Source organism: Eleutherodactylus coqui, chromosome 11 (assembly GCF_035609145.1).
Source record: "Eleutherodactylus coqui strain aEleCoq1 chromosome 11, aEleCoq1.hap1, whole genome shotgun sequence".
Taxonomy (NCBI): domain Eukaryota; kingdom Metazoa; phylum Chordata; class Amphibia; order Anura; family Eleutherodactylidae; genus Eleutherodactylus; species Eleutherodactylus coqui.
In genome coordinates, this window is record NC_089847.1 from 85,658,125 (window position 1) to 85,684,130 (window position 26,006).

The 26,006-nt window shown below is 45.4% G+C and overlaps 1 protein-coding gene across 1 annotated transcript in view; it reads right to left on the minus strand.

Annotated features, from left to right (window-relative positions):
• Positions 1-421: 421 nt before the first annotated feature.
• The window catches only part of EHD1 (EH domain containing 1), a 42,680-nt gene continuing 17,095 nt past the window's right edge, over positions 422-26,006 (minus strand). The window contains exons 3-5 of the mRNA XM_066582921.1: positions 8,586-8,998; positions 6,462-6,626; positions 422-2,333 (exon numbers count right to left, since the gene is read on the minus strand). Coding sequence (XP_066439018.1) covers positions 1,809-2,333; positions 6,462-6,626; positions 8,586-8,998 — 1,103 coding nt within the window. The 3' untranslated portion in view covers positions 422-1,808. The remainder of the gene's footprint in view (positions 2,334-6,461; positions 6,627-8,585; positions 8,999-26,006) is intronic.

The window sequence follows — 26,006 nt, forward strand, 5'->3', positions numbered from 1 at the left end:
CCAAGTTCAGCTCAGCTTAAAAATCAGTTGTCCCGAAAGCAGGGACCACATGCCGAGTTACCCGCGGGCAGCGCAGATATCGTTTCAGCTGCTGTCCTGCTGGAGAATAGTGATTTATTTAGAGAACAGACCACCCGCTGTTCTATAAATACATCCAAATGAAGCTAGTTAGCTACTAATTCGCTGATTAGCCCATTAGTAGCCAATGCAAAATGATCGCTCAAAATTTGTCAGAAACTGACAGTTTTGAGCAATCATCTTTGCATGTAAATGGACCCAAATCCTATGTAAAAAAGGTCTATACACATGAATGGATTCGGAAGGGGTCCGTCTGGTAACAGGTGAATGCACCAGCTGCCAGTCAATGGATAGACCAGACAGTCTGCATACAGAGTTAGTAAATGACAATCACAAGAAAACATACCAAAAAGCTGTGCCGTTTATTACCACACAATTAAAACATCCACAGGGCCTGCTAACAGCATAGGACGTAACGCTATGTGAATGTGCAACTTCCCTCAGTAACAAGTCAACTCTCGTCCCATATAGGGCGACAACTGAACACCCAACCCCACTGCTGAAAGCAAAAGTGATAATCATATAAATACATACCCCGTGAACTGGGACATAAAACACATTGCCATAAGTATGTCAGTCTAGAACAGCTTTGATAAAAACTTTTATATTACAGAATTCACAGAGAATGAGAACTTCTACAGAAGAAAAAAAAAAGGCACAGACTGGTGATCTGCATTATATATGCTTGGTATGTGCTCCTTATAAAGGGTAGCTGCATCGCACAATGGGAATTAAAATGGATGGCATTCACCCCAATAATAGACAATTAAAGTCTATGGAAACATTACTACTAGGGCTTGACGTCCCAGCCAGGAAACCTTCGGTCGTCCACTCCAATGTCCTCGTGACAACAGATTCTGTTCTGTGCTCCAGCAGCATCATGGGGGATGACCTGCGGATCCAAGTCAGTATCAATCCAATATCTGGCTTGTAAAGTTGTAGTTCTCTTTGGCCACACCAACAACAAGCAGAAAGACTTTCATATACACTGAAGGGTCATTCAGCCAACGCTTCAGGTCGTTCTTTAACTTTTAGCTAAGATATAAGTCAATGAAAAGCAAGAAAATGAATGCAAAAACACAACTAGTTGAAAGAGGCTGGACAGCCGATGGTTGTTAATACCGATCACGTTCATTGTTTCGGGCAGTTCTACATTAAAGCTGGTGAAGGTAATGGAATAATACTGGAAGTACAACAGTGTTGGCATGGAGGCATTGTTCCAACTTAGCAGCTTCAACGTTTAGCAAGGCAATAAAATAATGGTAGGACAGTAAAGATGATGGCCACCACGTGATACAATGTGTATTCCTTTATGTACTTGTACAAATTAGGCAGCAAGATGGTGGTACCATGGCCAACAGAAGACATGAGAAGTCCATCTCTAACATCCTGGAGGACAGACTTGCATACAATATCATGGAAGAATAAACTAAGTGATCAGTTGTGATTTGAGGAGAGCGGCTCATTCCATCATAGGTCATGGATCACAATACCCTTCATGTCACCCACCCCAAGTCCTTCTATAGCACCGGCACACCACCTTTGCTCCACCAACAAACCAGTCTTGTTTCAGTTAAAGGGTTTTTTAAAGAATATATTTATTTTAAAACGTTATGCAGGCATCGAATCTCTTCTTTACTGTAGTAGTTCTTTCCAATGGAGCATTTAACAGAGAACAGAAAAAAAAAATGGAAGACTGAAAGTGGAAAGCGGGTTGGCAGAGTAAACCGTTACTCTCCCCGCCGTTTTGAAGGAGGGATTAGATGAGAAGGGAGATCCGCTGGTAGCTCGTGCCCTTCTAGCTTCACTTTTATTAAGTGATTTGCTAATGCAAACTCTTCATCATCAAGAAAGCCGTCTCGGTCCACATCTGCCAACTTCCAGATTTTGCCCAATACTGTGTTTGGAAGCTTAGACTTCACCATTTCCTTTTTGGCACTGGCACCAGTGATTTTTCCATTGACAGGAGAAAGTGTGTAAAAGATCTCATCATAGGTTGGTTTATCTTTACCCACTACCCACTCTACATCATCGATGCCCTCTCCAGCTCCCTCCCCATATCCGTGGCCAAATGGGCCATTCATGGTTCCCTCAAATGCACCTCCTTTGACCACTTGATTTGTCATTTGGGATTCCTCTTGTCTGACCAGGACCATAAGCTTAGCAATGTCGTTGGCCAGCATATCATCAACTGCATCCAGCAATTTTGGCTTTATAGCCTGGAACTTGGAGAAGTCTTGGGTCATAAGAATATCCTTTAGGGGAAAAGAAAAGATTGAGATGTTTGGATAGTGATATACACAAGTTTATATTTCATGTAAACTGACAGTCTATGCCTCATTATAAGGCCTGGTTTGTACACCGCTACAGTTTTCATCCATTGTAATGGGATACATGAGGACAGGTCTGTGGATCTAATCTCACTGATGGCATAGGAATAGTAGGCTATGGCAGCAAATGACAGTTTTGAAAATCGCTAGTCCTAACACATTGTAGGGGTATTGGAGTCTCAGCAAATAATCGCTGTTATCTAATCAAGTAATGTGTCAATTATCCTTTGTGTCAATTCCTTGCTGTTAAGATCTCTGCTTGTTGTTCAATAGGAACCTTGATTGTCTATTTCCATTGGCTAAAAATATGCCCTGGACAGGTTATGGACAAACCGGTGACCAGCTCTATAGTTTAGTGTTCACAGCAGTGCCTTGCAACAAACCCTTCACCATTGTGTCCATAACATGTTCAAGACAAGCAGAGATCTTGAAAATGGAGGATCGTATAATATTGAAAAACGGTATAACTTTGCATTATACAGTATCTAGTGAACTATGCAAGAGGATAGGAAGAAAAAAGCAACACTAAGGCTCTGTCCAGTCCACCTTCCAGACTTACCATAGCAAGTTGCACTGTGGCAGTGGCAGAGCTCCTTCCCTACTGAGGTGACTGTCTTTGGCACTGTCGGTGGTTTGCGACGCTCCACAATACCTCAAATAAAGCACTGCAAAGTGTCGCACGGCATCGCACACAGTAATGTCTTAATTAGTGGTGCATTCGCCTCTTCCCTCCTATAGTGGGAGTTTGTCCTGCTTTTGCGCCTCCTGCAGCCCCCTGTAGTCTGAGCTGCTGGTGGACGGAGCATCGGGGCTGCATGCACTGCTGCCAGGCAAACTGGGCATCATCACCGAGAAGTTTATGCCGTGTGCGTCTGCCAGTCAGTCTAGAGTTCATATTATAGGGGGTTATTGCAAGAGGGGGGCAAACCTTATCATGCCTGGCCATGATATCAACCATATCAACTAACACATCACAGCAAGTTGTCACCTATCCACAAGGTAGGGCATAACTTGCCAATTGGTGGAGGTCTGCTGCTGGGATCCCCACATACCAAGATTTCACTCCTGGAGTGTCCTGAAATTCTGGTAGCCAGTAAAACCTCAGGATGCACTGGACTGCAATCTTGGGATCCATGCAGGTCCCAATCGTTGGACAGCCACTGATAAGCAAGTTGTGCCCTACCTTGTGAATGGGGAATAATTTGATAAGGGGATATCCATTTAACTAAAGGGCATTTGAGGCCGCTTCAGTTGCAATTTAGTGTGGAATACATTAAAGGGCAAACACATTTTAGGGCCAGTTTCATATAAGCGTATCATGGACGCATTTTTGCGGCCATAATATGGACAACAGTTCCAGCACGGCCGTGGATCTATTGACTCGGACTCACAGAATCGTATCAATGCTGCTGTGAGCTCGGGTAAGTAAACCTGCAGTCAGGCTGGGACACCCATCTGTATGGTGAGTACTAAACTGTATCCATAATACACTTGTCCAAAACTGGCCTTTTAGAGAAGGAATATTCTTGATTCTGGTGCCGTGTCTATGTACTGAGCTTTGTTCTGGTGCTGTACCTATATTACAAGCTTAGTTAAGGTGCTGTATTGATCTTAAGAGCTTGGGTCTGGTACTGTATTTGTTATTAGCCTGGCTCTGGTGCTGTATTAATGTCCCAAGTTTCGTTCTGGTGCTGTATTTATGTACAGAGCTTAGTGCTGTATTTATCTTATGAACTTGGTTCTATTACTGAATTTATGTTAGGAGCTTGGTTCTGGTGCTAGATTCGCGTTAAGATAAATCGGTTAAAGATAAATCGGTTAAAGATTGAAACACATGGTGTGGCTGGCTGCACGTGACCAAACCGTGCCCACACGCTGCAGTCAATAGCTGCCAGCCACACCATGTGTTGTCACCCTGAGGGTGAGCCACTACCCTCATGGGCTGGTGCTGTATGCTCACCCCCCTAGGCTAATATTTGCCAGCCAGCCCCTGTTTCGGCTGATTTGCATGGTCTAGGCTAACAGCTTCTTTATATATTGCCCATGTATGAAAAGAAAAGGATTGTAGAAGCACACGCAGTCATCTGTATAATCTAAGGCATCCGTTTCATTACAACGTGCTCTTTTCATACACCAACGACTAAGCTGCAGAGCACAGGAAGTTGTGTATGTCCCTGGGCAGATACAGACATGAGATATACAGCTGATATTACTGTGCAGCTGCTGTGAAACTATTACCATTTCTGCAAACACTTCCACCTCCATGCAGTTTGCTGCTACTAGCGTGGCGCTACTATTTATTGGTTTCTACAGGTCTTGCTGTTTTCATATCCCAAAATTAAAAAAGCTTAAAAATTACTAACTTTAACCCCTTAATGACGTGTCCCCTTTTTCTTTTTCCATTTTCGTTTTTTCCTCCCCCCTTCAAAACAATCGTAACGCCTTTATTTATCCATTGACGTCGCTGTATGAGGGCTTTTTTGCGGGACGAGTTGTATTTTTCAGTGGTGCCATTTAATGTACCATATAATGTACTGAAAAACTTTAAAAAATTCTAAGTGAAGAAAAATGGAAAAAAAAACAAGACACGACATTGCCAACTTTTAGTGCGTCTTGTTTCTACGGCGCACAAACTGCAACAAAAACGACATGATAACTTTATTCCATGGGTCAGTACAATTGCTACGATACCAAACTTGTATAGGTTTTTTACTATACTACTCTTTTTTCAAAGACATTTAATTTTTTCAATTATTTTCTGCGGTCATTTTGTGCGCGCAATAACTTATTTTTCCGTCGACGTAGTTGAGCAAGGACTCATTTTTTGCGGGATCTACTGTAGTTTCTGATAGTACCAATTTGGAATACATACGACTTTTTGATCGCTTTTTAGTGCGTTTTTTCTGGGAGACAGGGTAACTAAAAAAGTGCATTTCTGTCGTTCTTTATTTTTTTTTTTTTTTTCGGACGACGTTCACCGTGCTGGAAAAACAATGCGCTGCTTTGATAGATCGGACTTTTACGGACGCGGCGATACAAATACATATATTTATTATTTAGATTTAATAGATCTGTCAAAAGGGGGGTGATTTAAACTTAACTTTTTTTTTTTTTACAATTAAAAAACAAAAAACTTTATTTTTATTTTACTTTACTTTGAAGTCCCCCTGGGGAACTTTAACATGCAATGCTTTCATTGCTTCTGCAGTATGATGTAATGCTACAGCATTACATCATACTGCCATTTAACAGGCAGTATATCAAGCCACCCCATACCCCACCGCTCCATGACGTACCTATACGTCATGGAGCGGGAAGGGGTTAAAGTGAATCTGTCATCAGACTATGCCGCCCTATGTTACAGGTAGAATAACGTTGGGACAGGCCTGCTGTCCTATTAGATGAAAAGACACAGAAAAAAAATAAAATTCTTACATCTGGCCAATATGTGTCAAAGTAAAACAACTCAGATGAGTCTGCTCTACTCGGTTAGAGCACTCCCCGTAGTGATCGATGGGCTGCAGTCTAATCGTACATTTACACGCTCGTGCAGAATATTTAGGCAGGCAGATCGCTGCGAATTGCTCACTTCGACAACTTCTTCCCATTCTATGTGACGCACGGAGCGGGGAGCGTTTAGATGCAGCCAGAAGTCAGCGAACTAGTGATAGTTTTCATGCTGGTAAAAACTAAGCGACAAACGAAAAATAAATAGTGAACAATGGCGAAGCATCTAGACGCAACGATTATCACGCATTTTTGTTCGTTTGAATTTTGCACCACACTAGTTACATGTAAATGACACAGTTACACAGCCGCCTGCCAGCCAACCAATCACTGAAGAGGTTGGGAAGATGCTTACAGGCCCGCTGTATTCTTGCACTGCTACCATTAGCGAACAAGCACGATACTGTGTGTTTGGGCCAATAGGGGAGCAGACCTGCCTTTACATAGGACAGTACATTCAGCTGACCTATAGAACAACTTGAATATCCGGGAATGCAATTTAAATAATTAACAAATAATCAACATTCCAAAACCTAAATCTTTTACCTGCATCTTCTTAATGCTCGGAAAGTCTCCAGGCGAGATCTGATGCTCCTTTTCTATTTTCACGTAGATCTCCACCAGGTTATTGATCAGCTCCCTCTTCTTGTTGTCTTTACCAAAGACATTCGGCATTTCCTTTTTTAATGAACTAATTATATAAGCGTGGACCTGAAAGGAAGACATTGGAGGTAAGATTCACAAGGCTCCTTCAGATTATCAATGCAAGATCTGTCACCCTACAACAAGGATATGTAGGGCAATGAGCTACAATACCCATATGATCCTACCCAGCTATGGCCGAGATGGGAACACCCATCTCCTGGCCGTGACCAGAAATGACTGGGATCATGGAAACGGCACAGCAGACTGTTCTACGTCATTTCCATAACTCATAGTGAATGGGTGTTCTGGAAACTGCGTGTCCGGAATACCTGGACTGGTATTTCCATCTCAACCGTGATGAACAAGGATGGGAATACCCCTTAAAGCTTAATAAAGTCCCTAGTGTAATGACTAAATGAGAATCAGTCCCTACGACAGACAACAAGGTCATCAGTCCACGACCCTCATACACTATATGGGGATCACAATAACGTTTAGTCATGTAGCGGTCCTGGGCAAACAAGCCATTTCAAGCTACCGTATGTGTGTGCATTAAGACATGAAGCGATCCATTGGTTAACCAATAACCTGAAGGCCTAGTGCATGCTGGCATATATAAGACATACAACTCATGGTCTGCAGCGGCGGGTACCTACCTTCTGTGAATACCTACTAAGTGGACCGCTTTCTAATTCTGCCTGGAGCAGCTCCATCATCAGCACACCTGAAGTCTATTGCCTCACTACTATAAAGGGGTTGAATGTTAGAGGGGTCTTTGGCTCAGGACCCCCACCTTTCCTCTTTGAGCAGGATGGAGTGACTATAGCATTCATGTGAATGCCATTGATGTAATACCATCTTGCCCTTGCCGTCAGGGGAAATTTCTGGCTCGCCGTGACTTTCCCTAACAGAATCAGCTGGCTGTTGTGAGTGCCGTATCCAGGATAGACAACCCCTTTAAGCAGGTATGATGTGACTAAGTAACCCCAAAAGTACCAGGGGCTGAGTACAGCCGAAAGCACTTTGGGGCAGATATATCTAGACTGCCCAACAGTAAGGCTACCTCCAAACAGTCGAGCACGTTCTTGATCGGAGAAACCTGGGCCCAATATTGCGCATGTCAACGTGTGTTTTACCCATGGATGTGAGGAGTTTTTCACGAAGAATGCCCACACCAATTCTGATCCTCTGGCGCTCGTTTCCCGTGTGGAAGTTGGGAAAGTATTTCCCTAGGACTTCAAGGGGGCAAAAACAAAACAAAACAACGTGCAGCATTGCTGAGAGGGAGAACACGACTCGTGTGTCTGACTTTTATAATCTGTCTGAGTTTATAAATCGCAGTTTTGTGCATCTCGCAACACAAAAAAACTCAAGTGCAGTTCACATGAAGGTAGCCCAAGGCCTCCTTGACACTGACGAAAGCGATATGGTCGCAAGAAAATCACTGCAAAAATCACAGCTTTGTTCAGACTGTTTAAGCGTCAGCAGATCTTTTTTCTTGTGCCTCCCACGATTTTCTCACGCAAAAGTCAATAGGAGTTTGTCAACGCATGAAAAAATCGCAAGTTTGTGTGATGCGATAAAGAGGAGGCTACATAGGAAATATGGGCTAGAGGAGCAAAAACAAAAAAAAACAAAAACAAACATGCAGAGAAATAGGACAGGCTGTGATTTTTAAATCTCGCAAGATCGCAAATGAGAATGAAACCATTAAAAAAAAAAAAAAAAAAATTTGGTTTCATAATTCTGCATTTTCACTCACTCTTGCATGGTGCGATTTTGTTGCCAGTGTGAAGGCGCCCTAAAACGGTCTTTGTCGACCATAGAAGCCAATCAGAGCTTGGCTTCTATTTTATAAGAGCAGTTTAAGAAATGAAAGCTGGCCTCTGATTGGTTGCTATGGGCAGACAGCCTGATTTTCCTGTTAGGGCCTCATTTATCAAAATAGTCTATGTGGCTCTGCGGAGGTCCAGGCCACCAAGGAGGATCTTTACCTCAGACAGTCAGTGACCCCCTTCTACTTACCTTAGCCAGCCTGGCCCTTTTAATGAGGTCATTTAGCTTGCGGAGGGCAGCGTTCCTGGGTAGGGACTGAATGTCCTTGAATAAGTCTTGTTCTTCGGCTTCGAACAGTTTGCGGTTGTCCGGGATGAGCAGGGGATGTGACCAGAAGGAGCCGATGTAAACCCGCACCACCTCCGGAGTGTTGATGATCTTCCCCAGGGACCACATCAGCGCCCCGTAGACCCTCATCAGCTGCTGGGTCTCAATCTGATCTGCTTTGTTCAGTACAACTCGGATCTTATCCTCGTGGTTTTTGAGGGCTTTGATGACCTCAGAAAATTCGTCAGATATGTCCAACTTGTGAGCATCGAAAAGCAGAATAATGCGATCCACGCGTTCAGCGAACCACTCCAAGACTGCGGCAAAGTCGTAACCTGCGAAGAAGTGAAGAGGTTTAGGCATCTCAGAAGACGTACGGAGTGTTCCTACATGCTGTGAACATATGCTAACAATACCAAATGCTACCTGGCAGAGGCCACGGGAACCACACCGAGCAGTGGAGAGCATACGGGAGGAACCCACTCACCCGCCACTGGAAGCACGGGAAATCATTCATACAAGTTGTCTAACATCTTCGGTTTGCGTTGACCAGAACCTACGCAGCCTCTCATGAAGTCTGGTTGGCAGGTAGCCAGTTACACCGCTGCTCCCCACTGACTTCGTGGCGTCCGCTGGGGTGTGCCGAGGGGTTATTTTGACGGGTAGAATAGTGCAGCAGGATTTCGCCCCCCGTCCCCCAATTACCTGCAGTTGGATTAGATTCTGACAGGTCCAGACAACCCCTTTAAAATTCTAAACACAGGATCACCACCACAATAATAGTGAAGCTAGAAAAGCCAGCATTGGAAGCATGGGCGTCCTCACCAAGATAAAAGCATGCGTATTTGTTTTGTGGGTCTTTAGGTCTGGAAAACAAATCGCAGCATGCTCCATTTTAGTGCGGATTCTGTGCGGGCGGCTTCCATTGAAGTCAACAGAGGTCGTCCGACCTGCGCCCGTCCGCAACTGACACTGCATACGTGCTGTGGATTTCGCGGGAAAGGAGAACCAACCAACCACAGCGTACTGCAGATGTGCGCCGGTCGGCCCCTTTTTTTTCTCTGTACTGCAGAAGACCCAGACAGGGTCAGCAGATTCTGCTGCGGGCTCCCACATGCGGAATCAGACTCACCCATAGACATGAGGCCTTTAGATGTACAATATTTATATAATACAGTATATTCTACATAATATAATTGTGTATATTACAGTATGCAGTAGAGCGGTTAGATGACGGACCTGTATACTGTAATATACATATGCAGAAGAGAACTCAGATGACAAACTTCTCTTCTGCATAGTGTTATAAACGTGTTTTGGACCTCGCCCCATATGGGAGCTATGCGAGGGAAGCTAAGTGTCAGAAGAGGTCCGACACTGGATTGGAAAATGTTAGGACATACAAGACTAACCAGATCCAACCTTTCTAAACAGGAAGTTTTGGTTAGGGCTCGCACCCACGGGTGTATGTATAAAACACTGTGAGTCTCCCCGCAGCAATCGCTTATGGCTGCATGTGCGCTGCACATGCCCACGTATCACACGGACACGCGAAGTGTGACTTTATGTTGTAATAGATGGAAAGCATAGGACCGTGTGTGACACAATGACGTCCGTGACGCGGTGACATGCCAGCAGTAGGTGGAGGGGGTTTTCACAAGGGTGCTATGTTTAAACATGAAGATTGCTTCTCCAGATCCGGCCGTAGATAAGTCAGTGACTCAGCGCTTCAAGTATGCAACTTTCACTTTCTCTCCTGAAGAGGGGGCTTCATGGGGTGGGCCAGGGAAGGCTACAAAAAGGAGTCTTGTACATTTAGCCCAAAAGCACCACAACAGATTTATCCCCCCCCCCCCCCATTTATTTACTTGACGTTTCCTTGACGATGTTCCTTCAGACATGCTTGTGTGAGTCTGAAGACGCTCCCTAATACCACTGCAGTCTCTGATTCATTCTTTACCCCTGTGGGATTTACTAGCAGCCAGAGGTTAAGTGTCCGGTCTCCATTTTGAGCCAGAGCAGGGATGTGTATGAAAACTTTGCCCATGCGTAGTATATTGCATAACGACCGTGTATCATACAGAGCCTAAACAAATGTATCAGGCTCATGCTGCGTGGTACACAGAGAAATAGAGCATGCCGCGATCTAATTCTCATGGATATCTACACACATACATGCGTGGATCACTGAAAAAGTCCATTGCCGTTTATAGACTCAACCACATATCACGCATCTGTGTAACACAAGCGTAATAAACGGTGAAGACGCAGTCAAGGACATAAGCCCTTCATGTAAGGTCAAAGTGTGCAGCAGTGGATACTTTACATTGAGAAAAATCCCATTCGGGGGTCAGACGAGTCACTTTCTGCAAGTTATTCATCTATTGTTGAAGCATGTAACAAAACACAGTGTGCTCACAATTATAGGACACCTCAAACACATCTTTAGATTGTTCTTGAAGGTTTTGCCATGTGTTATTCTACCATTCCAACTAAAAGCCCATCTACACGCAAAGACAATCAATCTTTCAAACGATTGAAAAAGATTGACAGTTTTAGCGATCATTTTACAACAAGCGTTAATGGACACTAATGTCAATTAATAAGTTATCTTCATTTGTATGTAAAAGGGCCTCCAGGAACCGTTTGCAGAGCTCAGACCACATACTGTGTTCTGCAAACAGCTCCATTGTCCTCACTCGGCAGAATACAATGTTATCTCGGACTCCCGTGCAGAACACAGCGTGCGGTCCCTGTTATTCCTCTCCGGCTGAGCAATGGATTTTAAGCTTACCTTAAAATAATCGTTCAGCCGAAAAGTGAACGATGGCAGTGTTTACACGCAATAATGATCGCTCATTTGCAGTCACTTGACTGAATTTTAAGCGATAATTGTTGAGTGTAAATGGGCCTTAAGGATTCGTATGGGGTTTCGCTTTTTGGGATTGATGGTCCCTATACTTATACCAGACGTAGTCATGGAATGTGTCCGAGTTTTCTAGGTGTATAATGAGTCTAAAAGCCCTGGAAGGCCAGGAACAAGATGCAGTCGCCTTTGTACAGAGATTAAAAAGATGTATAAGCGAACCTACTCGGCCACGCCCCTTTTTCGCCCGAGCGCCGCGATTTTCGAGTACTTCCGTACTCGGGTGAAAAAGTTTAGGGGGGCGCCGTTTAGTGAGTGGGGGAAGGGGGAGAGGGTTCCCCCCTGTTCCCTGCTGCTACCCCACGCTCCGCCACGCCTCCCTGCGCCCCCCGAATCTTTTCACCCGAGTACAGGAGTACTCGAAAATCGTGGTGCTCGATCGAGTAATTACTGGAAACGAGTATATTCGCTCATCTCTAATAATGTAAACCACACCAAAATCTGCAAATAGCTTGGAACCCCACAACAAAAGGGTTTTTACTGCAGCACTGCACTAAATCTGCGTTTGTTGATGGTTGAGAATAAAACGTTTGCCAGTGTGAAATCTGTGTAACTACCACTAGTATACCACAAGAACGGAGTAGAAAATCTGCATATAACAAAAAAAAAACCCACACAAACAAAAAAACAACAAAAACTGCAACAAATTCCAGAAAGCTAGTTAATTCCGGCCATCTGCGCAAAAGCAGCAGAAATTCTGCTGCAAGATTTCTGCAGCTCGGATGTCGTGTGACGGTGGTCTTCTGGCTGCAGGCAGGCAGGGCCGATGCAGCGAGCTTTAAAGTACGTTTATTCTGGGACGCCGCAACAATTTAGAATAAAACAAACCGTGGCACTGCGCATCTTTCCGGGGTTCATGTTGATCCGTGGCCCGGTGACAGGCACACCCTCCGCTTAACCTGAACAGAACTGCCAACTCTAAAACTTTATGTTTACTATCTCTACAATGAAAGGATAACGTTCCCTGTCCAATATGGATATCCGTTACGGCCTGCGGCCGCAGTAATGCTAGTAGATGGAAAGCGTAGGACTGTGTGTGACACAGTGAAGTCCGTGTCAGCAGTAGATGGAGGGGGGGGGGGTTTTACCAAGGCTGCTATGTTTAAACATGAAGATTGCTTCTCCAGATCCGGCTGTAGATAAGTCAGTGACTCAGCGCTTCAAGTATGCAACTTTCACTTTCTCTCCTGAAGAGGGGGCTTCATGGGGTGGGCCGGGGAGCAGCTGCCATGACTGCAGGCCTACAGAGACCGCGGCTGCTCTGCTCCGAAGGCTACAAAAATGTGTCTTGTACGTTTAGCCCAAAAGTGCCACAACAGATTTATCCTTTTTTCCCCCATTTATTTACTTGACGTTTCCTTGACGATGTTCCTTCAGACATGCTTGTGTGAGTCTGAAGACGCTCCCTAATACCACTGCAGTCTCTGATTCATTCTTTACCCCTGTGGGATTTACTAGCAGCCGGAGGTCAAATGTCAGGTCTTCCTTCCCTTATAAGGCCAGCAGAGAGCTTAGCCCCATTTATACAAAGGCTTCTAAGTCTATGTGCAAGAACCTTTCCTGGGACAACCGCACCCCGAGGAGGACTGTGGCCCCTACTCAGTGGCCCTGGCTCATGTGCAGTAGTTTCCCCCGCGGCAGGGCCGCTACGTACACCGGGTAGTTATGATGTGTAAGGCCGCTTTCACACTTGCGTTGGTGATTTTGCTTTCCTGCACCACTCAGGGAACAGGAAAAAAGGAGTCCCAGCAGCCGCATGGTTCCGTCCAGCGCCGGATGGATCCCATTGACTATAATGGGGTCCGTCCGCTTTACGCCTGGCTTTGGGACAGTATAAACAGCACTTCCAGTCAGATCTGTGATGGAACCTCTGACGCGGATGTGAAACTGGCCAAGGCCGGCTTCACACGGATGGATTTCCGCTGCAGACTCCAAGTTCAGCGTCCGCAGTAAATACCGTTCAAAGCACGCCATGTAAACTCACTTTCCTTCACACTTTCTGCGAGTGGCGGAAATATTGCAGCATGCTCCATTTTAATGCGGACTCTGCATGGATGGCTTCCACTGACTTCACAGCCCACTGACATTGCGGACAGGCCATGGGTACCCGCGTGATCGCCTAGCAACGGTGCAGGAAAAGCATTAAAAAATAAAATAAAAATAAAGTAAATTTGTACTGCATATGACCAACGGTGAGCCTCCGCAGTACAGAAGCAACAGGTCCGCGGGTTCAGAGCTGGAATCCGCTATGGGAACCCGCATGTGGAATCCAGCTCTGCCGGGTGCAGGCGGCCTAGGGAAAGCAGCCGTCTGTTCTCCAAGGAGATACCTTCTTGCCCTCTGGCAGGCAGTCACTCCATTCTCTTCCTTTTGGCTTGGTATACCGGCCATATTCTGGAAAGCAGATAAAATAATGGGGAAGCTCTGCCTGTTTGTCCACCTTGGACAATCCCCTTTTGTTAGATAGATCCCTACATGTGATCTGCTACTGGGATCTCAAGCAATCAACTGTAAATCTATTGGGGCAACAAGAGCTGAATCTCCCTGCAGCGCCACCACAGGAGGAAACGGAGCACTACAGAGCCCACATTCAGACCAATGGGGCGGTACATGTAATGCACTGGGTCACCCAAGTGGAAATTCTCTACTGCAGCTGCTCTCATGTCTATTCCTAAAACTGAAGTAAGGACTTACTAAATAAACCATCATAAGAAAGCTGGCTAGATCTGCACTGGGTTTAGAAGGAGCTTCAAAGAAAGCAGAAGGACAAAAGTGTCTTCAGATTTCATTGTGTGCATAACACACATACTCCTCCAAGGTCACTAATGTAGACTTAGTGGCTACAAAGACAACTGTGCCTTGTACCAGCCTCACACTCCCTGCTCCCCCCGGCTAATGTGAGCTAATAGGAATCTTGTGCTCCTGTATGTTCCACAGGAAAATCCCAATTGGCTCCGTACACAGGAATGAGATCAGGAACCCGGGAGCTGGATATTCCGCGACACAGAAGTGCGTGCAGCAGGATTACAAAGTAATGCCCAATGTCCATGGGCGGATTGGATTTGCGGAATCCGCGCAGAAGATCCGCAAATCAAGCCACCCATAGGGAAGCATGGTCGTCCGCATATGAATTAAAGCATGCGGATTTGTTTTGTGGACCTTTTGGTCCAGAAAACATTACAGCATGCTCCATTTCAGTGCGGTTCCTGCGCGGACTGCTTCCATTGTCAATGGAAGCCGTTCGATTCACTGCGCATGTGTGGCGGAGCGCAGGCCGGTGCTTCTGCACACATCTGCAATGAAGAAAATAGAAGACCCGGACGGACAAGCAGTGCCCTCAGCCGCGGGCAGGGTCGGGGTCTGCTGTGGGCTCCCACATGCGGAACCTGATCCGCCTGTGGGCAATAAATAAAATTACCTGAAGGCGCTGCAGAATAAGTTGGCGCTATACAAAGCAGATTTTATTTTTATTTTATTTTTTTTACACGATCACCTGAGGAGAAAGAGGCCAGATATTTCAGAGAGAACCAACCAATCAAGGTAATACTAGCTGACGTATGTCTAGTGGGGGTTAGCTACAGAATGAGTGAAAAAATAAAGTCACTGGAGTGGCCCATGAGACGCTTTCACAATGCTTTGTAGCCCAGGTTTCTTTATTGTATCACACCGCATGTACTTGGTATTTTCATGTTATGCGATACATTTTTAGCATTAAAAACTCCTGATGAAGTCGCAGGTAGCAGTGATGCAAGATTTTTTTTTTTTTTTTTTAAAAACAAGAAAGTATCACCAACGCTACAAAATCGCATGTACAAAGCTGCATCATCACAGCGATTTTATAGCGCCGATATCACTGTCGTCCGTGTGAAAGAGTCTCTAAAGGGAGTTTGTGTGCTCTCAGCCAGATGCACCGAGTAAGAACACATGGACACTCCTAGGATACGGTCCCGCAAAACATGCAGTTTTTGGCAATTGGATTAATAATGCCTGATCAGATCGTACTGTGGATTGTGCGATTGTAGATTAGGCCGAACTCTCCTACTCCTCATGCAGGAGGCGACGAGGTACCTCCCATTATAACACAGAAAATAAGAGGGGGGCACCAATCACCACAGAGCATGAGGATGGTTTAAAACTCCTCTAAATTGTACAAATCATCCTGGTTTGCATTAACCCTTTCCAATCCAATTTGTATTCTGGTTTTCCTAGGGGGCTTACTCTTTTTCTGCAGTTACACAACGGCGCTATATGCTGGCTAAAGCCAGTACTGCATAAGGTGACACGTTGGATAGGCTCCGACAGCAGAGAGGCTAGCAATATACAGTAAAAGAACCCCAACGGATGTCTTCCAACATCGGAGCTGTAGAGTCTTAAATCATAATGTCTTCAGAGGTCAGACAGTGGATTGGAAAGGGTTAACCCCACAATACTGTACATTACCGACTACCAGGCGATCTATTCTTGATAAAACATTTATCCTCCATATATGGCCGCCTAAAGTTTATACATAGGATGATGGAGGTTTGATCCGTGCCTGACCCCAAGCATATAGTACATTGCCACAGTGCAGGGATGTTCTATTTCTTCACATTTGCATCATACCATCCGCTCCCACAATGCTGCCCGTGCCGTGGCATCACATGGGCAGGGAAGAAAGGACATGGCCAAGTCGGACTTCATAAACACGGAACAACCAAAGAACGAAGCATTCTATTATAGCAAGTGTGAGGTGTGCCGCTGGAAAGTGCCAGTAATTGGACACAAACTGATAAAAGGAGAGCGAAACGGGAAAGGATGGAGAGTCCAGAAGCAGATTAACCATTTCACAATTAAGACAAGTCTTGTAAAACAGAAATTAAGAAATACATGATTGCAGCAATCTGAAATTCCTCTGATGCATCTACTACATTGTAGATCATGGCCAATGTCATTACTGAATGCTCCCATACAAGATAGTAGTAAGCGCCAGGACCATAAGGTAAACCGTTACAGGACCCCAGCCCCAACTATCATGTGCCGCTGGTGTGGTAGAGGGGCTGTGGACTTCCGGGCCGCCTGCTACCTCTGCACTTCCTGTTGCCATTCTCTCCCCAGCCCTCATGTTAGGACCCTTAACGCGGGCCAATAAATCGTTCAGATTGCCGCATCCAGCAGGAACCCGAATGATTATCATTCAGTGTAAATACACGCCCGACTGACCGACAAACAAGAATCTGTTCACTTCTTGTAAGGCCGCCGGCAGACGGGCGGGTCGGATCTGGCAGCGAGAATTCTCGCCGCGGGACCCGACCCCAGCGCCTGCAGGGACGAGCACGTACTCACCCGCACTTGACGGCCCCGGCTCTTTCATGTGCTGGCTGCCGGCGCATGCGCAGACCGGAGCCGGCGGCCGGGTGAGTGACGTTTCTGTGCGAGGCTCTGCGAGCTCCGCACAGAAATAGGACATGCCGCGGTTTGTTTGCCGCGCGACATGTCGCGCGGCCAAACCGCGGCCGTCTGCATAGGAGTGCGTATTGTAATGCACTCCTATGCAGACTTTGAGATTCTGCATGCAGAAAACTGAATGGATCAGCCCAAGTAAACAGGCAGTTGGTCATCTATGAACAGCCCATTTATTGTGAATGGAGGCGGCGGGGTCGGAACAATCCCCAGATCGCGTCACCTCTATTCACTAACAGCAGGAGTTAGGGTAGTAAGTTTTGGGTTTTGTTTCTCAGATTCTGCTATTTTTTTAGAAATGCCCCATATCTGCAGGTAAACTGCTGTTTGGGCACATGGCATGGCTCGGGAAGAGAAGGCGCGCCATTTGGCTTTTGGAACGCAGAATTTTCTGGAATAACTTTCAAATGCCAATGTGTGTTTGCAGCCCCTGAGGTACCAGTACATTTGAAACCCCTAAGAACTAACCCAGTTTTGGAAACTAGACCTCTCAGGAATACATTGAGAGGTGTAGTGAGCATTTTTAAATATGTATTTTTTAATTTTTCCAGTAATATGTAGGTTAAGCACCAAATAAAAAAATGAAAATTACCCCATGAGGTTACTCAATTTCTCCCAAGCATGGAAATGCCCATATGTGGGCATAAACTGCTATTCAGGCACTTGGCAGGACTCAGAAGGGAAGGATGGGCATGTGGCTTTATGTATAAGCTGTGGGGAGTACATCCGGGTAAATCGTAACGGTGGTTCAATTCAATAAGGTTAAAGTTCCTGGAATGTATGTTATATTTTGCATCAGTCTTTTATGCGTGTTCTGTGTTCCACTGACATATGGTGTAGTTCCTTGTCCCTCGTTTGTAACTCCACATTTTTTCTGGCTCCTCCCCTTCTTACCAGTGAAGGATATTTCACTAGGAAAGTGTTCCCCTGGTACATTACATGTGACCTCGTTTTCAGAAGTATATCTCCGAGCTCCAGTACACCCTAATGCTCGGCTTCGCTAACCCCCCCCATACATTATACAAGATCCCACAATTTTACAGTTTCGGATGCATCCATGGGGGGTTCATTTGTGGTGTTTTGAAAAAACTGAGCTGGCGGGGGGTTTTCTCAGATGAAATTCTGGACATATAAATAAGTTTAGGTAACATGGACAATAAAATCTAGAAAAAAATTATAACTTAAAGTCCACCCCTGTGAGTCCTGCTGTATTAAATTGTATCCGAGTTCAGAGTAAAGTCAGGGATCGGGGGTAATCCACTGGGCATCAGATTAATCTAGGTCCTCTGAACTGGCAGTCCTTGGTCGCTTTCTCAGGGAATACAGAGCGTTCAGACTTGCTTGATGATGAGGATAACGCCAGAAAAAAAAAAGAAGAAAAACAAACAAAAAAAACTGTACAATTAACTCTAGCGGTTTCTATTCTATGTCCACCTCAGTAAGTGTTTCAGGGTGGTCACACATGCTCAGTCTTGCTTCTCTGCTTGTCAGGGGAGATATGAAGCAAGTGATAAGTGAGACAGCGTAACTGCAACTGTACAGAGACTCCTCTACCATCAGAGAAGATGCAACAACTTCAGAAGCAGCCGCTCACCCAGTGGAGCAGAGAAGCAGGACTGAGCACGTGTGACCACTTTGGAACAATTACTGAGGTGGAGACTGAACAGCAGGTGGCGCCTTTTCCAACATAAGTCCTGGAATAGTCGGTGATAGAAACACTTAATAAGTGGACATACAAAATATGTTTATAATTATAGGCTGAGGTCTCCCACATCTCATAGGCGTATGCCAAATCTGTCATATTCCTGCTAACTTTTTCCTAACTGACATCCACATCTTATCCGCCTTCTACTATATCACATTCCAAAGATCACTTAGAAGCTGCTACTAACAACAATCAAGAAACAAAAACTTTGTTTCAGTAAGAACTAAAGTAATCTTGAAGATAGGAGATCTTTAAATGGCTAAAAAAAAAAAAAGCCGTTACAGCAAGCTGTCGAACCTACTTAGGCCTCCTGTCCACGGGCGATTGTTCATTGCATTACCTGTGGCGATAATCTGGCCGCGGGTAACGCAGTGAACGCTTTCCATAGCGCAGCCTCTGTCCATGGGCGGAGAATCATAGCGATTATTCAAATCGCAGCAAGCCACGATTCTCTGCGGTGAGCCTGTCAGATAGACTCACTGCAGAGAACGGACAGTTCTCTCCCCTGCTGCCGGAATATCGCTAGCGATATTTCGCAACGCCCGTGGACATGCAGCCTTAGGGCGAGCACCCACTGGCGTTTTTTTACCTGCATTTTGCGTTTTTCCTGCACAGGCATAGAGATAACATGTGTTCCTGTCCACTGGCGTTTTTTTTGCGTTGCGTTTTTAACATAGGAACTGTCAGTTGCATATATGTCCTTATTTTTCTCCTAATGCACCCATGAAAGTCAATGGAAATTAATGGAAAAGCCGCGAAAAACGCCGCGGAAAAATCGCGGAAAACGCGGCGAAAACGCTGCGTTTTTTTCCCGCGGAAAACGCACACGCCAGTGGGTGCTCGCCCTTAGGCTGCTTTCACATCTGCGTCAGGGGTTTCGTTATGGGATCAGGAAAGCAGAATCCCCTGGCGAAAGGATGTGTCTTATGATGTACCGAATGGACTCCATTGACTATAATGGGGTCTGTTTGGATTCTGCTCAGCTGTCTGGCTTTCACAGTCAAAAAAAAAAAAGCTTTTCATATTCAACACCTTTAAGAAGGGGGTTTTACAGTCTAGTACTACTAACAATCTATGCTGTGGTTAATAGCAGATCTGTGGGGGTCCGCCGCTGGTTAGGTGGACACCCCAGGATGCCATCCACTCAGCAGTGCCCAGTATGGTAGTACAGCACTTGCCTATTCACTTCAGTGGGAATCTATCAATAGTATTGGATCAGAAAACTCCTTAAAGGGGTTGTCCCGCGCCGAAACGAGTTTTTTTTTTTTTTTTTCAACAGCCCCCCCCCGTTCGGCGCAAGACAAACCCGATGCAGGTGTTGAAAAAAAAAAAAGAACCGGATAGTACTTACCCGAATCCCCGCGCTCCGGTGACTTCTTACTTACCTTGTGAAGATGGCCGCCGGGATCTTCACCCTCGGTGGACCGCAGGTCTTCTGTGCGGTCCATTGCCGATTCCAGCCTCCTGATTGGCTGGAATTGGCACACGTGACGGGGCGGAGCTACGAGGAGCCGCTCTCCAGCACGAGCAGCCCCATTCAACACGGAGAAGACCGGACTGCGCAAGCGCGTCTAATCGTGCGATTAGACGCTGAAAATTAGACGGCACCATGGAGACGGGGACGCTAGCAACGGAACAGGTAAGTGAATAACTTCTGTATGGCTCATAATTAATGCACGATGTACATTACAAAGTGCATTAATATGGCCATACAGAAGTGTATACCCCAACTTTGTTTCGCAGGACAACCCCTTTAAGTGGATTTTAAAAGGGAGCTGGCTCATCTGTTCAACCACCTTCAGCGTGCGGCCCTCCGGGTGATCAGTTGATCGCCCCGGGTTTCGATTCCTGCACTACTAGCCAACAGCTGACTTTGATTGGCAGGTTGCCGCTTTCCACGGTAAACACCCTGCAGCGCTTGCTGCATGGGAAATGGCAGTGCCAGTAATATAAGGAGTAATTTATACTTAGCGGATCTCATTATGAGCCAGAACAGAGGTCCACTTTATGAAGTTGATATGCCCCAACACCAGCTCTTAAAGGGGTTGTCTAGACTTCTTCTATAGATGGCCTATACTCAGGAAAAGTTATCAATAGTTGATCATTGGGGATCCGCTGCTTGGAAACCCCCAGCGATCAGCTGATCAACCTGCTGTCAGTGCAACGGGCCAATTGTTGCCATCGGGGGTCGGAGCAGGAAGTCTACCATGCGGCTCTACTCCCATGCATTACTACGTATGAGTGATTTACCAACTGCTTGCAAAACTATAATGTTGGTAAATGTTAGTTGTGAAACTTTAGGACATCCTTCTGCTCCTCAGATACAGCAGAAGTGGTGTTGTAAGTCAGACCCTGTTACTTCTAACATGGACTTTGGTATAAGCTAGTGCTGGAATAAAGTACACTTCTGCTGGCTCTTAGAACTCTGACATTGCATAAACCTCCTCCCTGCAATTTATTCTTCCGCTCAGTCAAGTGGAACAAGTTAGTACTCCGAGTCGGGGCGTCCCAGGGAGCACACAACACAATAGGGTTGCAGGTCCCATGCCGACTCCGGCTTCCTGAAAAACACCTAATGCTACAAAGAACAGTAATAAAACTGTTATCAAATATCTCATGCAGTTCTGATGCCATGTTATTTTTATTACGTGGGCTATAGAAAGATATCATTCATAATAACCATAGTGCAGAAGAATGTTGGCGATTAGCTTGTTTATAGTTACTGTAATCTGGAAGACAAACAGTGCGCCCCGATCACAGCCCCGCACAGTAGTACACTGCAATACTGAACAGTGGGAGTCTAAGTACCACAGCAATCCACAGCTTTAAAGGGGGCTCATCACTAAAGAAATGCATCCTCCATAAGGATAAAAGGGTTATTTGCCGGGAGTCCAACATCTGGGACCACCAGCAATCCCGATACTGGCACACCCGAATGCCCCATGTGAATGGAGTGGTAGTGTGCATGTTTGATCGCCGCTCCATTAACTTCTACGGGACAGGCAGAGACCCACGTGCTCCACAGTATTCCTCCATCCTTTAGAAGTCAATACAGGGGCAGTCAAGTATGTGCACCGCCACCCTATTCGGGTGTTCCGATCTTAGCATTGCTGGTGACATCCAGTGATCAGGCATTTGCTTCCATCTTGTAGATCAACATCTTTAAGGGGAAAACCCATTATCTCTTTAAAACCGAGATAAGTCACCTATGAGCAGAATAAACTACAGGCCCTTTTACACACAATTATCGCACAAAATTTGTTCAAACGGCCGAAAGCGAGCGATAATCGTTACACGTAAACGTGGGTAGTCGTGCACCAGTCGTTCAATTGTCGTTTAGCCCACATTAAAGTCATTGTTTGAGCACTCGAGACATTCCATTTGAATGGAATACGTTCAGTCTTTTGAGCAGCTTGTGGATTTAACAATGTACTCATTGTGTTTGCCTTGCATGCATACATAATGAGAACATAGTTTACTCTGCCAGGAGGAGACAATTGAATCCTGCGGGCCAGATAATCCCTCGCATAAACACACACCTACAACCTGTACTGAGTTTATTTTAGCTAATGATGAAATGGAGATGATTAAAAGCCATTATCTGTAGGTATAATTTTATGCAGAAATGTTATCAGTTCGTTCAGTCGTGCGGCAGTTTTAGCGATAATCATTGCGCGTAAAAGGGCCTTAAGTTATGGTGCTCACAGGCCAGGTTGCAAAGAATTCTGGGATGTAGTTTTGAAACTCAGCCAGCTCCCTGTTCTTTTGCTGATACCCACTGACATTGGCGCCAGCACACATCTTTCTGGGCGGTGCATACACACTGACTTACAACAGAACTTCTGCTTTATATGTGACGGCAGCTCATCTCCCGCAAAAACAAAGTTCTTGCTTGGGCATGCTGAAATTCAGGTGTCGGCAGGAAGGGGGGGAGGGTGGAGAGATCTCTCTCTCTCCCCCGCAACTCACCTGTCACCCACGCCGGCAGCCGAATCTTTAGAGACAAGCGGGAAGGTACTCGAATAAGGTACTACTCGCTCGAGTAGTTTGCCTTATCGAGTATGCTCGCTCAGCTCTAGTGGTAACCCAAATATGCATGTTAGCTTTAATTCATCATACAGAACTGAACCCAAGAGTTCTCGCAATATGAATGAAGCTACACAAACATTTAGTCTCCAACATGCCACTGCCCAGTTCAGCGGGGCTGTGCCGATGGCTCATTTTCTGGCACTCCTAATAAGAGATCTTCCGTAATATGTGGACGGCTGCCATCCCCTACGTGTATAGTCTCAGAGCAGCTTTCACAAGTCAGACAAAATCTGTGATCTGAGTTGCTATGGGCCATAACGCGACAAACAGTATAAATCTGCTATGCGATTGATCCACTTAGACGCTTCAATTACTAGTTCTGTAATTAGTTTGATTACTGCACAGCCCAAACTTGGAAAAATAAATTAATTGCAAACAGATTTTCCCAAGCGAAGGGAATGATCAGGCCGTCCCTTCATTGGCAGAACAGGGGTATGGAACAAAGATACACACAACCAATTAGAGAACAACTCAGTCATGGTTAGTAGTAGACTGCAACAATACAAAGGCAGAACACGGGATTGTGAGAGAATTTCTCAACTATTCATTAAAGGGGGGTTCCAAGTATATTTTTAACCAGCAGGCTGTGCAAAAGCGTAATAAGTCAGCCTATGAATTACCCATCCCGGATCCCCACAGTGCCAGCATCACAACTACCGTTCTCCCTGCTGATGCTCCGTTCACAGGCTGCCTGGAATGATACAAACTGACGGCAGCCAATCACAGGCTTCAGCTGTCTAGGTTTCAACTTTAGGCCCCTTTCACTCCTGTTCAGAGCCTCTTATGCAGATCAGCATGAAGAAATGAAAGCCACGCAACATTCTGGGCCATTCCATCCACTGGGAGCTGGATGGACCCCATTATAATCAGTGGCATGTGTCGGATCTGGTGGTTCCGGTACCCATGTTGATTGGCTGCGAGCACAGAGCCGAATAGCAGAAATACAAGTGCAAGAATGAAAGGGGCCACATTCTTCAGAGCACTCAGCTGAGGGCGGCACACGGCATTCCTTCAGTCTTGCCTTACAGGATCATAGGCACCATTTGTGACACCATTTGGTGCCTTCATTAGACAACATTCTCCTGTAGTAGCAGTGCAAATAACTCTAAGACAGTATCCAATTGAAAATGGTAAAACTGTCACGTCGCCTAACCGCACCATAACTTAGTTTATGGTGATGTGGGGACGTGACAGGTTCCCTTTAAAGCCTTACCAAATTATCCAAAGAAGGAAGAAAAAAAAAAAAAAGATCCGCGCTCGTGTGGGTCCGACCGACTAATCAATCCTCGTGATGTGGCTTAACATCTATACTTTTATTATTGAGCAACGTGTTTTGGCACAACTTTGCCTTTCTCAAGCTCAGAATACCAAATTATGGTGTGGTCAGGAGACGTGACAGGGAGCCAGGTGATGCATTTTTAAAAAAATTTTTTTAGATTTTTACTCACCCGCTCCTGCAATCCAGTAATGTTCTATATGAAGATTGTGCTAGCACTGCAAATCTTCCCATTTTCACAGAGTTGTGCGCACCCTCTCCTATACAAGTCTATGTGAGAGCATGTGCACGGCCCTGTGAAGAGTCCGATTGGCAGTACTGGAGGGATCTTCAGAGGGCGACACCGCTGTCTCGCAGGAGAGTATAAAATAAGTAAAGATATCACTCCCGTCTCCCGGTCACGTCCCTAAGAGCACTATAACTTAGTCTATGGTGTTGTGGGGACGAGCAAGGTTCCATTTAATGTATGAAAGCCGACACTGACAGGTACAGAAATGCCATTTAGATTTTTACAGGGACTGCATGACTTTTTGGATTGAAAGGAAAAATAAATTCCTCTTCAGGTGGGTCAGGTCATCTGATTGTGCCCACCCGACATATAAAGATTTGTACTCTGAAGACCTTTTTCCCTCAGTAGAATTCTTTTTTGCTATTACATGGACTGTATCACACAAGCTCTTCACAGGAGAACAAACTCCTATCAGTAACTTAACGATTAAAGGATCTTGTCACAGTTTTAGTGAAGGAGATCACAGTTCACCCTCCTGACCTATACTTATGGTCTTTAGCTTATTTAGGAGGTCATGGTAATCACACTATCCTCACAGCAGGCAGAGATTGTACTGGCTCTAGTTGATCATGTGACACTTTGATAATGCATCATGGGATTGTTAGTACAGCACAGAGAAGGTTTAGCTTTCTCCCTGCTTCCTCTAAGATAGTGTCTTACAAGTATCAGACAGAAGGAGTCTATGTGCAGGAGTGAGTGCGATGTATACAGAAGATATCTCAAATGGCCCTTTAATATAAAAGCTGAATTCTACATGGTCATCTTGAATGCCTCATGTTTAGGCAGATATACCAGGTAAAGAAGGAGGTATTAAAAAGTAGTCCCATCAAGCCAACACCACCCCAGCCCTCCGATCAACTGGCCATATGAAGTCTAATCAGCAATACTCCAATAGAAGTCAGAGGAAGAACACGAGCAGGTGACCCCACAATGCAAGTCTAATCTGTATCGGTACTGCAATATTTTGTAGAGATTACAGACTAAAACCTGAATGTAAATGAAAGCAACCGGTGGTAATAAACCCCAGTCTTCATCCCTAGGAGATTAACTATTGTTTGAAGACACTTCCTCACTTTGGCCCTTTGGACTTGTTACTGGGGTCTTATCTCCCACAACACAACTTTTCCTGCTGCCAGCATGAAGGAACTGCTGACCAGGCAGGGAAGAGTAGAACAAATACAGGAACAATTGACATGAAGTTGGTCAGTCAGTTAGAAATAAAGTAACGCTAGTTTTTAGACAACAAACAGCTGCCAAAGTCATCATCATGCCTGCGTGCTGGGAGGGGCGCTGCTCGCCGTTCTCCACCGACATCCCACTTTCTACTGTACTGTATCCAGGAATTGCTAAAACTTTGGAGTCATTTTCCTCAACCCAGTGTGTACCCATGATGCATCAGAACACGGATTGTATCTGCCCTTTAAAAATCAGGTTTAGATATCAAGATGCAGTTTCTTACATGCCCCGAGTGGATCATGAAGTTAAAGAAAGCAGTGGTGGCAGCGTGTATCTGGGGAAGGAAGGGGATCTTCATACTAAATTTGCAACATAAGTGGAAGATGAGCACAAGGCTGGGCCAGTGGAAACAGATAAACCATTTGCAGTCTATTGTCCCACTT